At 36.5% G+C, this 18,257-nt stretch overlaps 1 protein-coding gene and 1 long non-coding RNA gene across 3 annotated transcripts in view; one reads left to right on the top strand and one right to left on the bottom strand.

Annotated features, from left to right (window-relative positions):
- The window catches only part of GRM5 (glutamate metabotropic receptor 5), a 507,658-nt gene that overhangs the window by 68,001 nt on the left and 421,400 nt on the right, over positions 1–18,257 (bottom strand). Inside the window, exons 5-6 of the mRNA XM_047879457.1 lie at positions 15,136–15,304; positions 9,150–9,276 (exon numbers count right to left, since the gene is read on the bottom strand). Of these exons, the coding sequence (XP_047735413.1) occupies positions 9,150–9,276; positions 15,136–15,304 (296 nt within the window). The remainder of the gene's footprint in view (positions 1–9,149; positions 9,277–15,135; positions 15,305–18,257) is intronic.
- LOC125177288 (uncharacterized) overlaps positions 1–18,257 on the top strand; it is a 114,863-nt gene that overhangs the window by 66,184 nt on the left and 30,422 nt on the right. For both annotated transcript variants that reach the window (XR_007156554.1, XR_007156555.1), the window contains exon 3: positions 9,233–9,281. This is a non-coding gene — a long non-coding RNA (uncharacterized LOC125177288). The remainder of the gene's footprint in view (positions 1–9,232; positions 9,282–18,257) is intronic.

Below are 18,257 nucleotides of genomic sequence, written 5' to 3'. Positions count from 1 at the left end.
TTATAATAGTTATAACAGTTAGTTCAATGGCTATTCTGTGCCATTCACTGAGCTAGACAGTCATTGATTTAAAGGATCTTACTTTCAAATGTGGAAGACACCCCATAGAGAGAGATTGGAACCTTTTCCAGATTTTATCATTCATTCAACTTCAATCAATTAATCTATACCTGTATTATTTTCTCATCACTATATCTTTTAAAATTTTATTAATACTAGACTGATAGTATAACTGAACTGTTAACAGGTACTGAACTACTTGCATACTATTTAATTTCTCCAATAATTCTTTGAACTAATTACTGCTATTACCTCCATTTTATGTAAGCTCATTTTATGAAGCTCAGAGAAGGAAATTTGCGTAAAGTCACACAACGAATCGCTGATGGAGTATAGATTTGAACATGGATATGTCTGACTCCAAAGCCTTTTGATTTAAACCACTATGCTGTTGACAGAAAATAGAGATGAATTGTTGCAGACATGTCATGCACACAGCCAAAATTCTCATCTGTATTTTTTTATACTACATTTGTCATAAATTCACCTTCTGTAGTTTGTATTGGTGTTTATGTAGCAAACTTAAGGAAAATCTAGAAGGTGCTTAGAGATCTGGTAATTGCATTGTTAAACAAAGTAGTTACTTTCTTTTACCTCTGGTCACCATTATGATGTTTGGTCTTTAGAAAAGGATAGTCCCCATAATATCAGCTTTGTAAGAAGGGCAAATGTGAAATAGTGCTATACTCTTTCCTGAATAGCTTTGTTATTTTGGAAAAAGTATTTTCAGACACATTCCTCAGATATGATATGTTGTAACATTACTTAGAGTCTTTTTCTTCTGCTTGAAAATTCCTCTCCATTTTACCTGGTTAACTTCTCATTTCACATGCATTAATTCCATTTCCTTCCAGAAGGTACTACAGAACTGGCTAATTTTCTCTTCTCAGTGTTCCTGTAGTAATCACTGCATACTCTCATCCTAACACTTTCCTTCGTCCTTTGTTCCTTTCCTTTGTTTATTCATCCATTCCTTTATTTCCTCTTCTTTTTTTTAAGTTTATTTATTTATTTTGAATGAGGGAGAAAGTGCAATTTGGGGAGGAGCAGAGACAGATGAGAGAGAGAGAATCCCAAGCAGGGTCCACACTGTCAGCACAGAGCCTGATGTGGGGCTCAAACTCAGGAACCATGAGATTATGACCAGAGCTGAAGCTGGATGCTTAACCAACTGAGCCACCCAGGCACTCCTCCTCTTCTTTATTTTATTCTTTTCATTGGACAAACATTAAATCAGTTTCTACTATATGCTTGGCATATTTAATATATTAAGTTGAAATTGCCTCTTTATTTGTATATTTGTCTGCCCAGGCCCTGGGATACTTGAGGGTGGGAATTGTATCTCCATGATCACTGTGTCCAGTGCCCAGTGCTATGTTTGAACCTTGTTAGAACTATTTGCTCATGAGTACTATCCTCTGTGCCGCCAGTGAACCTGCCATATGGTTCATTTATAGCATGTATCATATGTTATACTCTTAATGCAATTATTTAAGTCAGCCCTCTTCTGTTATGGACATGTGATTCTATATAAATGGAAAGTCAGACACCTTCCATTTACATCTCTATCAGTAGAATTTAGCACAAGTTGACAACAGTATAAAAACTTGATAAAAGAACTTTTGCTGAATGAATGATAGAATAATCAGCTTGTATAACATATATTCCTATTCAAATTTTTCTCTAACCCAGAAGCCAAGAAATTAGGTTCACCATTATGAAAACCTGTTCCATTTTTAATATTAACAGAAACTATTTATTACAATTGTAGTGATAAAAATAAACACATTTCTCATCTAAACTCATAACAAATCTACCCTAAATAATCAGAAGCAAATGATATTCAATACATGGCAATAATTTTTTACCCCTTTCCTCATCTAGATTGAATTGTAATAAATAGGCAGCACATTTTAAATGAAAATATCAGAGTGACTTGGAGATAATTAACATATGACCGGCTTGAAAGCTGAATTTTTTTTCTTTTCTATGGTTTTCTGGAAAAAAACAAAAAACATAAAAAACAAAAACAGGACTCCAAAACTTGATTGTGGAGAAGGGAACGTGGTAGGGCATAATACGGTACAATCACAGTACTTAGGCTTGATTTTCCACTAGTTTGGTCAATTAGTCACTAGTTTGAGCAGTTTACAGAATCTTCCTGGGTCTTAATTAATTCAATTATAAAATAATAATATCTACCTCATAGGATTCAAAAGGATAATGCCTAAGGTAGTTATAATTTTTGGTAATGAAAATCAATCCTCCCTATGATTTTTTTAATGTACTTATTTATTAAAAGGCAAAGAAAAGGGGTGCCTGGGTAGCTAAGTCGATTAAACATTAGACTCTTGATTTCAGCTCAGGTCATGGTCTCGTGGTTCATGGGATTGAGCCCCACATCAGGCTCTGTGCTGACAGCACAGAACCTGCTTGGGATTCTCTGTCTCTCTCTCTCTCTCTCTGTCCCTTCCTCTCTCTCTCTCTCTCTCTCTCTCTCTCTCTCAAAAATAAATTTTTAAAAAAGGCAAAAAAAAACCTCCCAAGAAAAGTGGGACAAACTGAGGAACGCAAATGAAGTAATTATTTGTAAGAAGAAAGTATCTGAAATGCTGGAGTTATAAAACTTGTCAGTGTTTTGTCCCCTTGGAGCTCATCCTCCAATCCCTCCCAGGTTCCCACCAACTCCCTTTTGTTTGACTCTGTTCTCTTTTTCTCCCTTAATGAATATACAAAGGTTTCAACCTCCAAAGCAATTAGGTAACTGAGGGAACCAAAGAAACTTCCCAGAGAATGTTCCTATTGACATTAAAATGCTGATAGGCACTGCCTTCCTTCTATTTTACAGCTTTGCCTTTAAAATGAATAAAATACATTTCTTTATAAGTGAAAAGCAGGAATTCATTCTAACTTCCTGTCATAAAGCTTCTCACTGAGTTACTTTTTGAAAGTCATGTTGTTTTTGCTTTTTCCTTTCAGTTGGGTTTGATGGAAGGTTGCCAGAGTTGGCAAACCCACCTGAAAGGGTTTCTGTGGCTTGGGCTTTAGACTAAGGAGCCAAAGATCTGCTACTTTTAACCTAACCCAAATTCTTTGAGAGAAAACAAATTAAAGATTCTTTCTAGGACAGTTTTTGCATATATCTGATGGGGAATGGTGTGCAATGAAGAAATTGTCTTGGCAGAGGCTGTTAGGGAATTCTCTGAACACTGAACCCAAATTGTTGCCTTCCACTATTCCCCTCAGCCCCCCTTACTTGCTCCAGCCAGATTATACTTTAGTTACTGTCCTCTCTCAGGGAAGGGATCTCTTTTTGATTTTAATTCCTAATCAGATCTCTTCGTTGCTCTTTATTCCCACTACATCATCATAGTCCAAAAGGCAAATAGATTCACATTGTGATCTGCAAAATTTCATTGCTGTGGTTTTCTCTTACCGCCTTTTAAAATCCCAATTCTAATCTTTATTTTTAAATTGTATCTTTCAGTACTCAGTATTTAAATAGCTCAACTAGTATGAAGTGTCTTAAGTTATAAAGATTGTAAACATGCAGGGAATTACAGAACAAACATAAAAAAAATCTAGATTTGGCAAACAGTGATATTTCGTCATGATTGTTGCAAATCAAACACACACAGCTTACAGATAAAATTGAAACCTCTTTCCTAACTCCCACCAAACTCCCTCCCTTCTATCTCTGCAGATTAAACCACTACTCTGAAATCACTACCCTTCCTGTTCATGCTTTTAAGCATATTCACTCTCTACATTGCTATTTGTATAATATTCATAAAACAGCCCACCCTGTTTGCATTTCCTTTCTTACTCAGTTTTTGGATATTCCTGGAGGTGATAATTGCCTTGTTTGAAACTATTCTTTCCACTAGAATGTAAACATCATAAGGGCAGGGAATTTTGTTTTGGTCATGGGAATATTTTCAGCCCTTAGAACATTGCCTGGGACAGAGGAAGTGCTAGGTATATATTTGTTGAACAAAGGACTAAATGATTAAATAATGGTTTTTAAATTCCATTAGAATAAACTTCAAAATATTTCCCATGACTTGCAAAGCCCTCCAAGGGTTGATCTTGGCCTCGCTTGTCTGTCTTATTCCCTCCACCCCATACTCTGGGTTGTCCTCAGTTCCTGTATTCTATGTCCCAAACACTCTTCTCCTCATTTCAGTTTGGCCAATGTCCACCTTTACTTTAATTCTTGCATGTACTCTGTCCACTGGGGCAAATTTTCATCTCATCTAAGTTGCTTCCACTGATTCAGGATCTTATGGCATTCTGGTCCTCCCTGTTGTTAACACTCAACATCTTATTATTCTCTGTCAATATTTAGGAAGATAATCTCTTTGAGGGCAGGGATCCCATTTATCCTTTTCACTGCTAACATAGATAAGAGTGCTAGACAGAGAATAACTACTTTGTTCTCAATGGATTAGGGACACTGTCTATGTTGCGCCCTCATCCTCCAGTTTTAAATCTAAATTTTATTTTAGTCTTCCTGGTTTTCATGCCAAATTCTCTTTCTCTGTCTTCCTAATTCCTAGTTCCTGGTTCCTGATAATTTATGATAGCTATTAAGAATATAGATAGCTTAAAATTTATTTTAATGGCTTTATTGATGGAAATGTGTGCTCATAACGTAATTCAATATTATATGCATACACATATATGTGTGTATGTGTGTGTATGAAGAAGTAACCCATAGTCCCAGCGCTCACATACATGTTTTCCTAACAGTGAGTAACCTTCATTTCAGACATCTTTCCATTAATATATACATATATACAAACATATGTCTGAATATATAGACATTAATGTCAGTTGTTTGCCACATCTAGTTTGTTTGTTTGTTTGTTTTTCCTAAATAATCATTCAGTTGTTAGTAGGCTCAAATCTCTTAACCACACTAACAGTCTTATAGGATTGTGTTGGGATTAACTAAATTAACATTTGTAAAATGTTTCAAACAGTTCTCCTTTCACACATATAGAAAGCATAATGTATGTGTTAGTTGCTATCCATTATCACCATGAGGGTACTGACCCAAAGGTGACCTGAGTTGTCATAGGCTGAAGTAGGGTAACTAAGTGGGTAGAAGAAAGAATTAAAATACTCCCTGAAGCTAGCCCCAAGCTTCTCTGTGGCAGCTTTGGAAGAGCTGAAGTCATCAGAGCAGTCTTCTGGCTAGAGAGCAGCCCCAAGTGATCTGTTACTTTGAATCAGGGTCAGTGAGATAGGGTTGCAAACAGCTATAGGCTCCTTGGGAAAATTCTGTAGATCTCAATTAAAGGTTAAACTTCACATAATATCAATGTGGAGACCTTTCTAAGTTTGGCATTTATTCCCCCTACCTTCTTCTCCTGTACCCTCACATACACACAAACTCACATGTATGCATATAGCCAGAGGAAAAACATTTCATTCTTCTGCTTGAAAACCTCCACTGTCCCTCCACTGATTTTTTAAAAATTTTTTTAAATCTGTATTTAACTTTTGAAAGAGAGAGAGAGAGAGAGAGAGAGAGAGAGAGAATGAGCGGGGGAGGGGCAGAGAGAGAGGGAGACACAGAATCCAAAGCAGGCTCCAAGCTCTGAGCTGTCAGCACAGAGCCTGATGCAGGGCTGGAACTCACAAACCGCAAGATCATGACCTGAGCTGAAGTCGGACACTAAACCGACTGAGCCACCCAGGAGACCCTGTCCCTCCACTGTTTACAGGAAAAAGTCCAAACTCCTTAGTTAATAGCTATTTTCACAGGATGACCCTAATACCTGCTTTCATTTTCATTTGTTACACTCCCCATAATTTTCCTGCAGGTTGACATACATTGACTGAGTGCCTGCTCTGTGCCAGGCATTCTGTTACATGCTGGGAATGGTAATACGATTGAGATACAGTTATGTCCTTGAGAAACTAATGATTCAGTAGAAGAGGCAGATAAGGAGAAAGACCATTAAAATCCAATTTGAAAACTGATGTAAAGAGGGAAGCAGAATTTGTTTTAGAAATACAGAATAGGGGGCTTATCAGTCTAAGTACATCAAGAAAGATTTCATAGAGGTGACATCTGAATAGAATAAGGAAGGGTGAGTAGGAGTTACTCAAGTAAAGGAGGAGGAGTAAGTACCTTCCAGGCAGAGAAGATAACACATGTATGGGCATGGAAGAATAAAATGGCATTGTATGTAGACAAGTATTTAAACAGCCCTTGATACTAGAAGGCAAAATCATAAAGATTTGTAAAAGTGGTACTGATTGAAACTAGAAAGATTATAAGAGGGTGGGGAAGAGAGGGAATTCTGAATGCCATGTTGAAAAACTTGGAATATATCCTGTAGAGATATGAAAACACTGGTAAGTGTTGAGCAATGAAGTAAATGGGACAAATCTGTACTTTGGATACACTATCCAGCAGCAAGATGAAAAGCAGACTTAGAGGCATGTGGCATACATTTGGGAGTAGGGGAATCAACTGGGAAATTACTGCAAGGGTCAAGTGTGAAATCTGAGAACCTAATCAAGGGAAGAGTTGTACAAATGGAGAAGAAAGGAGGGAATAAGAATATTTAGCAACTCAAATAGCTGGGCTTGACCAGTGACTGGATATGCGTGGCCTGGCATAGAGAAGAGTCTAGGATGGCTCCCTTGGTTTTGCTCACCATCTAGGAGAATGGTGGTGCCATTAAAAGCCTTGATCTGGCACACTCTAATATGATCTTCTTCACTTTTTAAAAAGTGAGCTGAAAATTATGCCTCATGATTAAGCTTTCTGGAATTCTCCCATCTTAAGTATGCCCTCCTTCATTCTTCCATAATACTTTGTTCATTCCTTATCTACCTGCAGCAGTTAGTATACTGTGTTGTTACTATTTACATATTTTTCTTCCACTAGATTATAAGTTTACTGAAAACTTAGATTGCATTTTGAATTTTAGTTCCTACTACATTTTCTAGCTCAAACTAAGGAGTTTGTTAAATTAATTCAGACTTCATTTGTTAAATTAATTAAGTCATACTTGAAAATCTCAAATTTTATGTCAAACTGATCTTGTCTTAAACCAAACTACTGGTCTTTATCAAAGAATGCATTTATTTCTTCAGTTTTCAAAGCAGAAAATTTGGTTCCCTTACTTAGTATCTCGTTTAGTCCAAGACACCAAGAACTCTTGCCTGCAATGGCAACATGCTGTAACCACCCAACCTGTGTCCCTTCTCCTGCTTTCCATCCCCCTCCAAATCATTCTCCTGCACAGCTACTAGAATTATATTTTTGAAAATATACATTCAATCATATTGGGCTTTCTTCTTCTGCTATACTCCATGCAATGGTTTCTCATTATACTTTATATCAAACATTCAAATCCTGAACATGTGCTATGAGGTTATACATGATCTAGTTCCTGCTACCTTTCTGATTTTCCCATTTGTTTCCACATAGGCAGACCTTAGGTGTGCTTTTCCCTTAGACAGAAATGCCCTTTTCACCATTCTTGGCTAGCTATTTCTATTTGTTACTCAGGCATCAACTAATGTCCATTTCTTCAAAGAGAACTTTTATAACTACAAATTTAAATTGTACCTTCCCTAATATTTTCATTTTTATTCTAGTTCTTTTACTTTATGTTAAACACAATTTGTGTGTGTGTGTGTGTGTGTGTGTGTGTGTGTGTGTGTGTGTGCTGTAGCTCATTCATTCAACTACGTTTATTGCAGGCTTTATGTTTAGCACTGAGTTGGCTCTAGGGATACCAGGATGTATGAGTTATCAGAAAGTTCAATGTCTAATGGTGAAAACAGGACTCAAGTGCTATCAGAAGGCACTTGGATGTTATATTAAATCAGATTTTTTTTTTTTTTTACTTTTTAAGAAAAGAGAAGTCTTCTGTATAAATACCAATCACTGACAATCACTGAAACAAAGCCTTAACGTAAGCTGGTCTCAAAAGGCCCAGGATCACAGGATTTTTAGAATCAGGGTTTTGGAATTGCTAATATAACTATCATGGCTAATCTCTCATGCTGTGAGGGATGGAGTCTAACAGTGATGATTTTATAATCTTCTAGCCTCTAGGAGTTTGATACTAAATCTGTGTTAATTGTCGAATCACTAGATGATCTGACATCCCACATAGTGGGCCCTCTGCCTAGACTGTTTGTCTCTTATTTTGCTTGAAGACCTACTCCTATAGGTCCTTTCCTCATATTCCATGTCCACAAATCTGTGCCCTTTAATAATATTGTAATCATATTTTTACCTTTTGCTTCCCATATTAACTTCTTTAAGACAGAGTTTGCATCATTATTTCTATATCTTTATTTCAATGGTGGGCAAACAGGCATGTAATAAATTTTTATTGCATAATTGGAAGGAAGGATGAAAGGTATTATATTCTGTTTTTACATTGGAAAAATTAGGAATAGCCATGAACTATAATCTTGAGAACACAATGACATATTCCTTAACATTTTTGGAGGAAAAAACCCCAAACCCAAACAACACAAAAGTCAAACAAAGAAAGCAAACAAGCAACAATAACAAAAACAAACAAACAAAAAAAACAAGTAGAGATAAGTTTTACCCTGTGCCAACATTATTTTAAAACTCATTTGTTGGAGCTTCCTGGTTTAGAAGGAAAATTACTAAGAGTAGCAAAGTTTGAGACCAACTTCCACCCAACTCTGTGCTTTTTTTCTCTTGGATATGTCATATGTTTTAGTCTTTTATTGGCTAACAGCTCTCCCTCTCCACCTCAAATAGATGGTTAACTGGGACCCTGCCTAGGACCTTCTGAGACTCTTCTGAGGATGGGCTGAAAATGTCCAGTAAAATACCTAGGAATTCTGATCTACTTTGGGGGTGTGAGCAGGAATATTGACCAATCTCTCCCTGATATATAAAGATTTTTGAGATTAGCCCATGCATTGGGAAGGCTTCTGTCCCTAAGGGAATTCTTTGTCATGTGAACAATACCACCAAGATGAGAAATACTTGAGATGTGACCTCCTCCATGTGTATATCCTTTTCCAGTTAATTTTTGAAGCCTGTATCCATGCTGACATTGTGATACGTATACCTGTAAGGTCATCAGTGGGCCACGACCCCAGCTGGCACGCCTTGCAGGTGTATTCATCAAAGACATATTCATTCTCTTTACAGGGTGTACAGGTCCAACAACAGCTGACTTCTCCCTTCCGGATCACCTAAGGTAAATATTTAAAGTTTTGATTATTTTTTTGTATAGATGAAAATCCAGCAATCTGTTATTCAAATATGCTGCTTTGCAAAGCAGAAATGGCTTTAACATAAATTATTTCAAATGTTATCAAATAGGTAGTGTGTTTATTAATATTCTCATTTTATAATCATAGAAACTGAAGCTGAGTTTAAGCAATTAGTCCCACATCATAAAATTGGTTGGTGACAGGGTTTAGAATTAAATTAAATACAAGTCTTTGAACTGAGAACAAACTGAGGGTTGATGGGGGGTGGGAGGGAGGGGAGGGTGGGTGATGGGTATTGAGGAGGGCACCTTTTGGGATGAGCACTGGGTGTTGTATGGAAACCAATTTGACAATAAACTTCATATATTGAAAAAATAAATACAAGTCTTTGGGTACTTAGCTTTAGATATCTATATTTAATTAAACGTCTGTGTTTGTACTTATATATAAATACACACTCATTTACACTTGTATGTATATAACTGAATTTTCCCCAGAGTCTTCTGTTTTCCCTCAAATTAAAAACTTTTGCTCTCTAAATTTATCTTGGCTCCTTCCATCAGTTGAATAATTGTTAGCAAGAAACATTGTATACCTGCTAAAGTTCAAAAGTCTACTTATATGATAAAAAAATCCTTAGGAATTCCTATTGAATTAAGAGACTCAACATGAATTTTTTTCTGGAGTTCATCTCTTGGTCTCTATTTCTAATGAAAATCTGGTTCAATAATTCACAGCCCATTCCTTCCTATTCTAGTAGCTTTGATTTGCTTGGGATGATGGTGGATAAGGTCATTGAGACTATTATATACCTCTTCATCTGTTTGATTTTTTTAAGGCAATGGAAAATAATTGAAATAATTTAACAGTTGAAGGAGTCCCAGATGTTATTCTTTAGAAATGGATGTCTTTTATTTTTTTTCCACCACTGGTGCATGAATAGCCTCTGTGGAATAGAGACAGCATTCATTAAACATTCTTATAAATAATTAAAACTGTGATTAATAACCAGCAATAACCAGACACAGCAATGATTACACTGCATATTCCTTGTCCTCCATGCTGACTCTATTAATGACCTTCAATAGTAACAGTGTCTAGATATCTGTAGCCATATACAATTGTAAGCTGGCACCTCCTATATATTTCCTATCCCTTTTGCCGACTCTTGACACTGCCACCACACAAGTAGAGAATGACAGAAGGGTCTGAATGGTCCCTTCCTTAAACAGATAAGTAAGACAGCGTTGCTAATTAGACCTGCTTAATCTACCTAAAGTAGTCTTCATAATAATACTGACTAATGGCTATTTTCTGCATGCCATATACTGTTATCTCACTAAAACATTAGAGTAGCTCTGTAATAAGATGGTTGGTTTTATTTTATTCTTTTTTTTTAAGGGGAGAAAACTGAAGTGTGGTGAGCTTAGATAACACATATGGGCAAATGAAGGATCAAACAATGCCTGTTGGACTTCAAGACTCATGTTCATAAATGTTGTGCCTTATTGGTCTATATAGAGTTCAGGGGGTGGGAAGATGGGTTAAATAGGTGATAGGGATTAAGGAGTGCACTTGTGGGTGATGTGCACCTGGAGAGGTATGGAATTGTTGAATCACTATGTTGCATACCTGAAACTAATATGCTCACTAACTGCAATTAAAATAAAAACGTAAAAACAATAGAGTTCATGATATTTTGAAAGATGCAGTGCAAGAGTCCTGGACTTGAGAATCAAGAGGCACCAGGGTTCTGGTCTTACTTATAGCCAGTAAATAGTTGTGTAGCTTTGAACAGTTCCACAGCTGATTGACTGACTTCTTCAAACCAAGACCAGTGCTTTACATGTAATATCTAGCTTTATAGGGTTTCCTGATGATTAATAGCACAGTGATTTGTAAACTGTAGGACACTCTAACGATGTTAACGGTTTTATTAGTAATATGCATATGAATATTTATATAGAGAAAAAATGTCATTTTAAGGTAATTTCAACCACACTTGGTAAAACTATTGTTGGACAACTATTAGATTTTGTAATGCAAACAAGCACATCTGAAATACTGAAGGATTCTCTTTCTTAGGAGGGCATGGCAAACAAAGCAGCTGCATTTTTTCCTTCTAGAAATATGCTCAGTTCCTGTGCTTTAGTTTGCATTGGTTTGTAAATTTCTATTTTTTTTTACCAAAATAAAATCATTTCCTGTTATAAGAATAATTCCAATATTATAGTCTTTTTTTTTTACATCAGTGGTGACAACTTGATATTTCTTCTGTTTAGAATTGATTTTATTTTTTTTTTTCACATATTATATATGTTCTGTTTCACATTCATGAAAAGGTAGTGACAATTCTGTAACATCGTGACTCCCATTCTTTTTGAAGATCCTGGAAGTAGCGGTGCTTTCTTTGTGAATAACAATATGTAACATATTTGAACCTTTGCTAGACCAAGTGTACTTGCATGGACGCTAAGTTAACAAATCTGAAAGATGGCATGAGATGTTGACATCTTTAATAAAATTGCTCAATGACAACATTAAGCCATATTAAGAAAATATTGTCACTTGTATATTTAATACAGTGAAAATAATATGTGATTAGGAAAATAAAATTTGGGATTAACAAAAGACTAAACATTAAAAAATAACTAGTATTAAAAATATGATAACAGGGAGTCAAATTCTTCCATTGTGTAAGTTATTCCCAGTAGAATGGGGTAGAAAAGTACATATAAAAAAATCTTGCAAATCAGCCATTCAGCATTTTGAAGTTACAGGTTCAAACTGTATTGCTGTGAAAGTCAAAACAAACAATGTCCATGTGGTAATTTATCCAGGCTAATCTTTCTACAGGAGGAAATGGAAATTATGAACAATCAATATTCTGAGTGAGTCTAAAAATAATTTCACGTACAGAATCTAATTGCAAGATGACTGGGCAAGATGCAGCCTGTCACTGAATATTAAAGGTTAGGAAACTTTTTCTGCAAAGTAAATATTTTTGTCTTTGTCGGCCATACAGTCTCTATTTCAACTCAGCTGATAAATTCCATTTATTGTAGCACAAAAGCAGGCATAGACAACACAAAAAAAGATGAGCATGGTGTACTTCAATAAAACTTTATTTACAAAAACATGCAGTAGGCTGGATTTGGCACATGGGTTATGGTTTATTAACCTGTGTTGTATACCATAACAAAACATACAGAAATATTTAGATACTCCATAAGCTATTGTGCCATTTAGCAGATAATATGAATGTCTATTTATCTTTATTTACCTTGTCTTTATTCCTTCTGGTCTTATGCTTACCAAATCTTCAGAACTACACCTTGAAGGTTTTACAGTTGACACTGAATTATTTCCATTTAATTTGTAATCACCAATGAATAAACACCTCAAATGTTCTAAGCAGAGTAAACATGAGATTGACTGAAAAGACCAAGGCTGACTGCTCCAGGTATATACACTGCCTGAAGTGTGGTAGTCTAGTACTTCAATAAATATTTGATGAATAATTTGATATCATTTTTCTTCCCCTAGGGCATTATACCTCAATAGCTAAACTTCTTTTATTTTTATTATATCTTCATTCTCTCTTTCACTGACTTTTATTTTTATTATATCTTCATTCTCTCTTTCACTGACTTTTTATTTCCTGGAAGTGTGGCCAGAACTTACTTAGCCTAAAAGTAACTTTTCTTTTTTTTTTTTTTTTTTTTTTTAATTTTTTTTTTCAACGTTTATTTATTTTGGGGACAGAGAGAGACAGAGCATGAACGGGGAAGGGGCAGAGAGAGAGAGGGAGACACAGAATCGGAAACAGGCTCCAGGCTCCGAGCCATCAGCCCAGAGCCCGACGCGGGGCTCGAACTCACGGACCGCGAGATCGTGACCTGGCTGAAGTCGGACGCTTAACCGACTGCGCCACCCAGGCGCCCCTAAAAGTAACTTTTCAATGTCCTTAACTATCATACATGCCCCTTAACTGCTTTTCATCACATACTTCTTCTTGCTCAGTTACCATTCTATTGTTTTAATCTACAAGCTTCTGTTTCCAGAAGGCCCAGGTGAAGGGCTAACCCTAATTTTCTTGTCTTTCCCTCAGTGCTTCTCTTCCTTGACCTCTCTTTTCCACTGGCTACCACCTTGCATGACAGCTTGCTTTCTGGTTCTCTATCTCTCCCTGGCCCTGTTGTCCCTCATTCCCTACCTTTTCTTCTTCCTTTAGGCTTTTTTTAATGTTTATTTTTGAGAGAGAGAGAGACAGAATACAAGCAGGAGGGGGCAGAGAGAGAGGGAGACTACAGAATCTAAAGCAGGCTCCAGGCTCCAAGCCATCTGCACAGAGCCCAATGCGGGGCTCGAAATCATGAGCCGTCAGATTATGACCTGAGCTGAAGTTGGACACTCAACTGACTGAACCACTGGAGGGACCCTCCCCTTACCCCCTTTATGCTTTCAAAGTATATCTTTAGTGTCTGTTCTTGGTCCACATTTATTTCCTCTGTATACTTTCCGGTTCAGTGACTTACCTACTCTAACAGCTCCAACTTTAGCTCTATTCAATTCACTCTGTATCTTCAGCCTTATTTCTCATTGTTGTAGACCAATGTTTTCTATCACTGGATAGATATCTCAAAACCAATAGGCTGCCAAATTAACCCATTGCCTTTTGTCTAAAACCATTTCCATTTTTCTATGCTTGACTTTCTAGTTACTAAGACTTGAAATTGCAGTTGTCTTGGACTTCTTTTTCTTCTCCAATCTGACCTCCAGTTGGTAGCCAGGGTTGATTAAGTATACCTATATATATATATATATATATATATATAATGTTTCTCTCAAATACCTCCCCTGTTCCCTCTCCATTCTCACTGTTTCTTCCATAATGCAGGATTCTTGTTATCACTATCAGTGTCCTTACTTGTCTCTTCTTTCTCTATGCATGTTTATAACTACTCATGCATCTTTACCTACTATAGCCTAGTTTATGTCAACATCTTTGTCAAAATTATCCTGACTCCTGGTTAATAAAAATTAAATTCAATCTGCTTAGTATGCCATTCAAAACTCTCCACAAATATGGCTTCAATTTATCATTTTGACTTTCTCTTTTATAATAACCATTTAAAGCAATGAACTCTAGATTATTCACTATTATTCCAGAACATTCTTCAATCGACCACTTCTGTATCTTTCCTATTACTGTTCCCTCTATGTAAGTGATCATTTTCCCACATCTCACTCTGAAATCATATCCATTCTTCATGGTCCAATGTCTAACATTTTACTCAGAAGTAATCTCTCCCATTCTTTTATGTGAACTTATATAGCTCTGTTTTTTTTTCTTTCTTAATGAAATCATCACATTTTATATGATGTTGCTTATCTGTGCCTTATGGTACTTTTCCTCAGCTAGACTACAATTCTTCTGGCAGTAAATGTGTGTTACTTATTTTTTCCCCACTGATATAAACTATTACATTTGTAATAGTTTGACAAATATTTGTTAAGTTAATTAGGAATTAATGTGTTTTCCAACTGTTAACTATCTATCCCCAGGAGCATGTCCTTAAAAGGCTTACATGAGTACAAAGAGTGTGGATAAACATGACTCAACTGTCAATTGGTTCAATCAGTCCAATTACTAAGACTACTATAGGTCATACTATCAAAAGGAATTAATGAGAGAAAAGTAAAAAAAAATTTTTTTGACGTTAGAAGCTTATAATGTAAAAGGTAAGACAAGTATCTAAAAGTTTCAGAAATAGCCAATGACAGTGAATACTTTTGAATTTACAAAAAACTTAAAAAACATGGACTTTAATTTACCTTTATCTGGCCTTTCTCACATGGTTCACTGCAAACGGATCTGATGATGTTGTTTTTCTTGGACCATACTTCATCATCATCCATTTTTAATTCTCCATTATCCCAGCTTCCAACATTGATATAATCAAAATAATCTTTTCCCATTTCCTTGAAATTCATTATTTCATACCTTAGGAACAAGAACATAATGATTATTCAGCTAAGAATATAAGTATTCAGCTATGAAAAAGCAATAGATTTCATTTCCCAAAAATGTATCTACTATCATATTAGTGACACTGGAATTTTCCATGACAGTACACTTAGAATAACAAAAAAGCCTGTCTGCTTCACTTTCCTTTAAGAGACTGTTTTTTTTTTTTTACCATCAAGTTTATACATGAAATAGAAGATAATCCCATGTGAGAAGGTGACTTGACCTCAGCAGGATGAAAAACAGTTTTGAAATAACTTCAAGAAGTTTAAACAAGTACTACTGTTAGACTTCTAAAAAAGATAGAAAGGTTTTTATCTCCATTCAAATAAAATGACAAAATTTTCCTTTACTAGCCAAGTAACAAATTTGGTAAATGTTTAATCTTGTCTTCAGCTGTAGGGAATGCGGGGATAATCTGGATAGGGACTGATTTTACCTTTATTATTTTACACTTTATCAGTGGCTAAGTCGTTGTCTAAAGAGACTATCAGGAGTGGTATTTAAAATAAATCTGAAAAGAATTTATGAGATGGGAAGATGGTGGCAGAGTAGGAGGATCTTAGGCTCGTCTCATCCCACAAATACAACTACATTAACTATCAAATCATCCTAAATACCCCAGGGATTAACCTGAAGACTGGCAGAAAAAACTCCACAAATAAGAGAGAGAAGAGACCACATTGAAGAAGGTAGGAGGTGTGGAGATGCAGTCTGGGATAGAAATGGATCATAGCTGCTGTGGTGTGGTGGGAGGAGTTGCTGTTGTGGAGATGCGACAGATAGACTAACACATAGGGGAGTGCACAGGGAAAATGAAACCCCATAACAACTGGCTTGGAAAGTGAGAGGGGCTGAATTTCATGAGTTTTTGCAACCAGTGGGGCTTAAAGCCTGGGGTTCTAAAGGTCAGCTGACTTGGCTCCAGAAGGATAGAGGGGGCTACTCTTGGAGAGAAGGCAGGCAAACAACTCATGGGCATGTAGAATGGAAACAGTGAGCTGAAGAGCGCCTGGGGCACACAGTGGAGAGGTATCTGCTCACTTTGGAGTGCGTCCCAGAGAGGCAACATTCACAGAGAGGCTCTTCCAGGAACAAAGGAACTGGCAGGCACCCTTCCCCCATACCACCCCTCAGCATAAACACAGAGCCACCTGTGGTAAGCAGCCCAACACTGACACTCACTACCTAACTTGCTTACACCAAGTCATTCCCCTGCAATCCAGTGGAACTGCCCTTCCCAGTCACCCTTGCCTAAATACCATCTTGGTGGTCCCCCTCCCCAAGAAGACTGGCCCAAACCCCTGCTGACACCCCATCTCCTGACCCAGGGGTTTTGTGGGGCCTTGGTTCTGGAGGTAGTGGCAAAAGGTCTCATTTCACAAGCAGACCAGACCATACTTACTCAAAATGCACCACATTCAGGCTGCAAACCAAACACTGCCCACAACAGACAAAGATAACCTCTATAGATGATTAGGCTAAAGGATAAAGCATCCAGGGCACAATAGCAGAGCACTGGCAGCACACACTGGAGATACTCCCTGAAGTGCCAGTCCCTGAGGAACAGGGGCCACTGTATTTATTGTAGAGCACCACAAGACCTTTTCTTCATAAGGCTATTACCCTCAAGAACAAGAGAAGTAGCTGAATTTCCTAACACAGAGAAGCAGTCACACAGACTTTGACAAAATGAGAAGACAGAGGATACAGGACAAGGTCATGGCCATAGATCTGAGTGAAACAGATAAAAGTAACATGCCTGGTACAAAATTTAAAGTAATAAACATAAAGATATTCACTGGACTTCAAAAAAAGAGTGGAAGACATGAATGAGACCCTTAACACAGAGATGAGGAATAGGATAGCAGAGATAAAAGGTTCAATAAACTAAAAGAGAGGCACATTGATAGAGTGAATAGCAGACTGGGAGAAGCAGAGAAATGAATTAATGACCTAGAAGACAGAGTAATGGAAAGTGATCAAGCTGAACAAAAGAGAGAATGAAGATTTATGCAAAATGAGAATATACTTAGGGAAATCAGTGACTCCATCAAATGTAATAACACTCATATTATAGGGATCCCAGAAGAAAAGAGAGAAAAGGGGCCAGAAAATTTATTTGAAGAAATAATAGATGAAAACTTTCTAACCTGGGGAAGGAAACATCCAGATCCAGGAGGCACAGAGATCTCCCAACAAAATCAACAAAAGCAGATACACAACAACCACAAAACAAATAATAAAATGACAATAAATACATACTATTAATAATTAAATGTAAATTGATTATGCACTCCAATCGAAAGGCATAGGGTGACAGAATGGATAAAAAAACAAGACCTGTCTGTATGCTGCCTGCAAGAGATTCTTTTTAGACCTAAAAACACCAGATTGAAAGTGAAGGGATGAAGAAACATTTATCATGCAAATAGGTGTCAAAAGAAAACCAGGATAGCTAATACTTATATTGGACAAAATAATACTTAAAAAAAAAAGACTGTAAAAAGAGACAAAGAAGGGGACATATAATAATGAAGGGGAGAATCCAACAAAAAGATATAACAAGTGTAAATATTTATGCACTCAAAAAAAGCACCCAAATACATAAAACATAAGCAACTAATCTATGATAATAAAATAATAGTAGGGGACTTTAACACCCCACTTACATCAATAGATCATCTAAACAGAAAACCAACAAGGAAACAATGGCTTTGAATGATACACTGTACTAGATGGATTTACCAGAGATATTCAGAACATTCCATCCTAAAAAAGCAGAACACACATTCTTTTTAAATCCTCTCAGAATATTCTCGAGAATAGATAACATATTAGGCCACAAAACAAGCCTCAACAAATTCAAGAAAATCAAACTCATATCATGCCTAGTTTCTGACCACAACACTATGAAATTAGAAGTCAA

This window comes from Prionailurus viverrinus, chromosome D1, assembly GCF_022837055.1.
Source record: "Prionailurus viverrinus isolate Anna chromosome D1, UM_Priviv_1.0, whole genome shotgun sequence".
Classification (NCBI taxonomy): Eukaryota; Metazoa; Chordata; class Mammalia; order Carnivora; family Felidae; genus Prionailurus; species Prionailurus viverrinus.
Note: the sequence above shows the minus strand (reverse complement) of the source record. Positions and strands in the feature narration are given on the sequence as shown.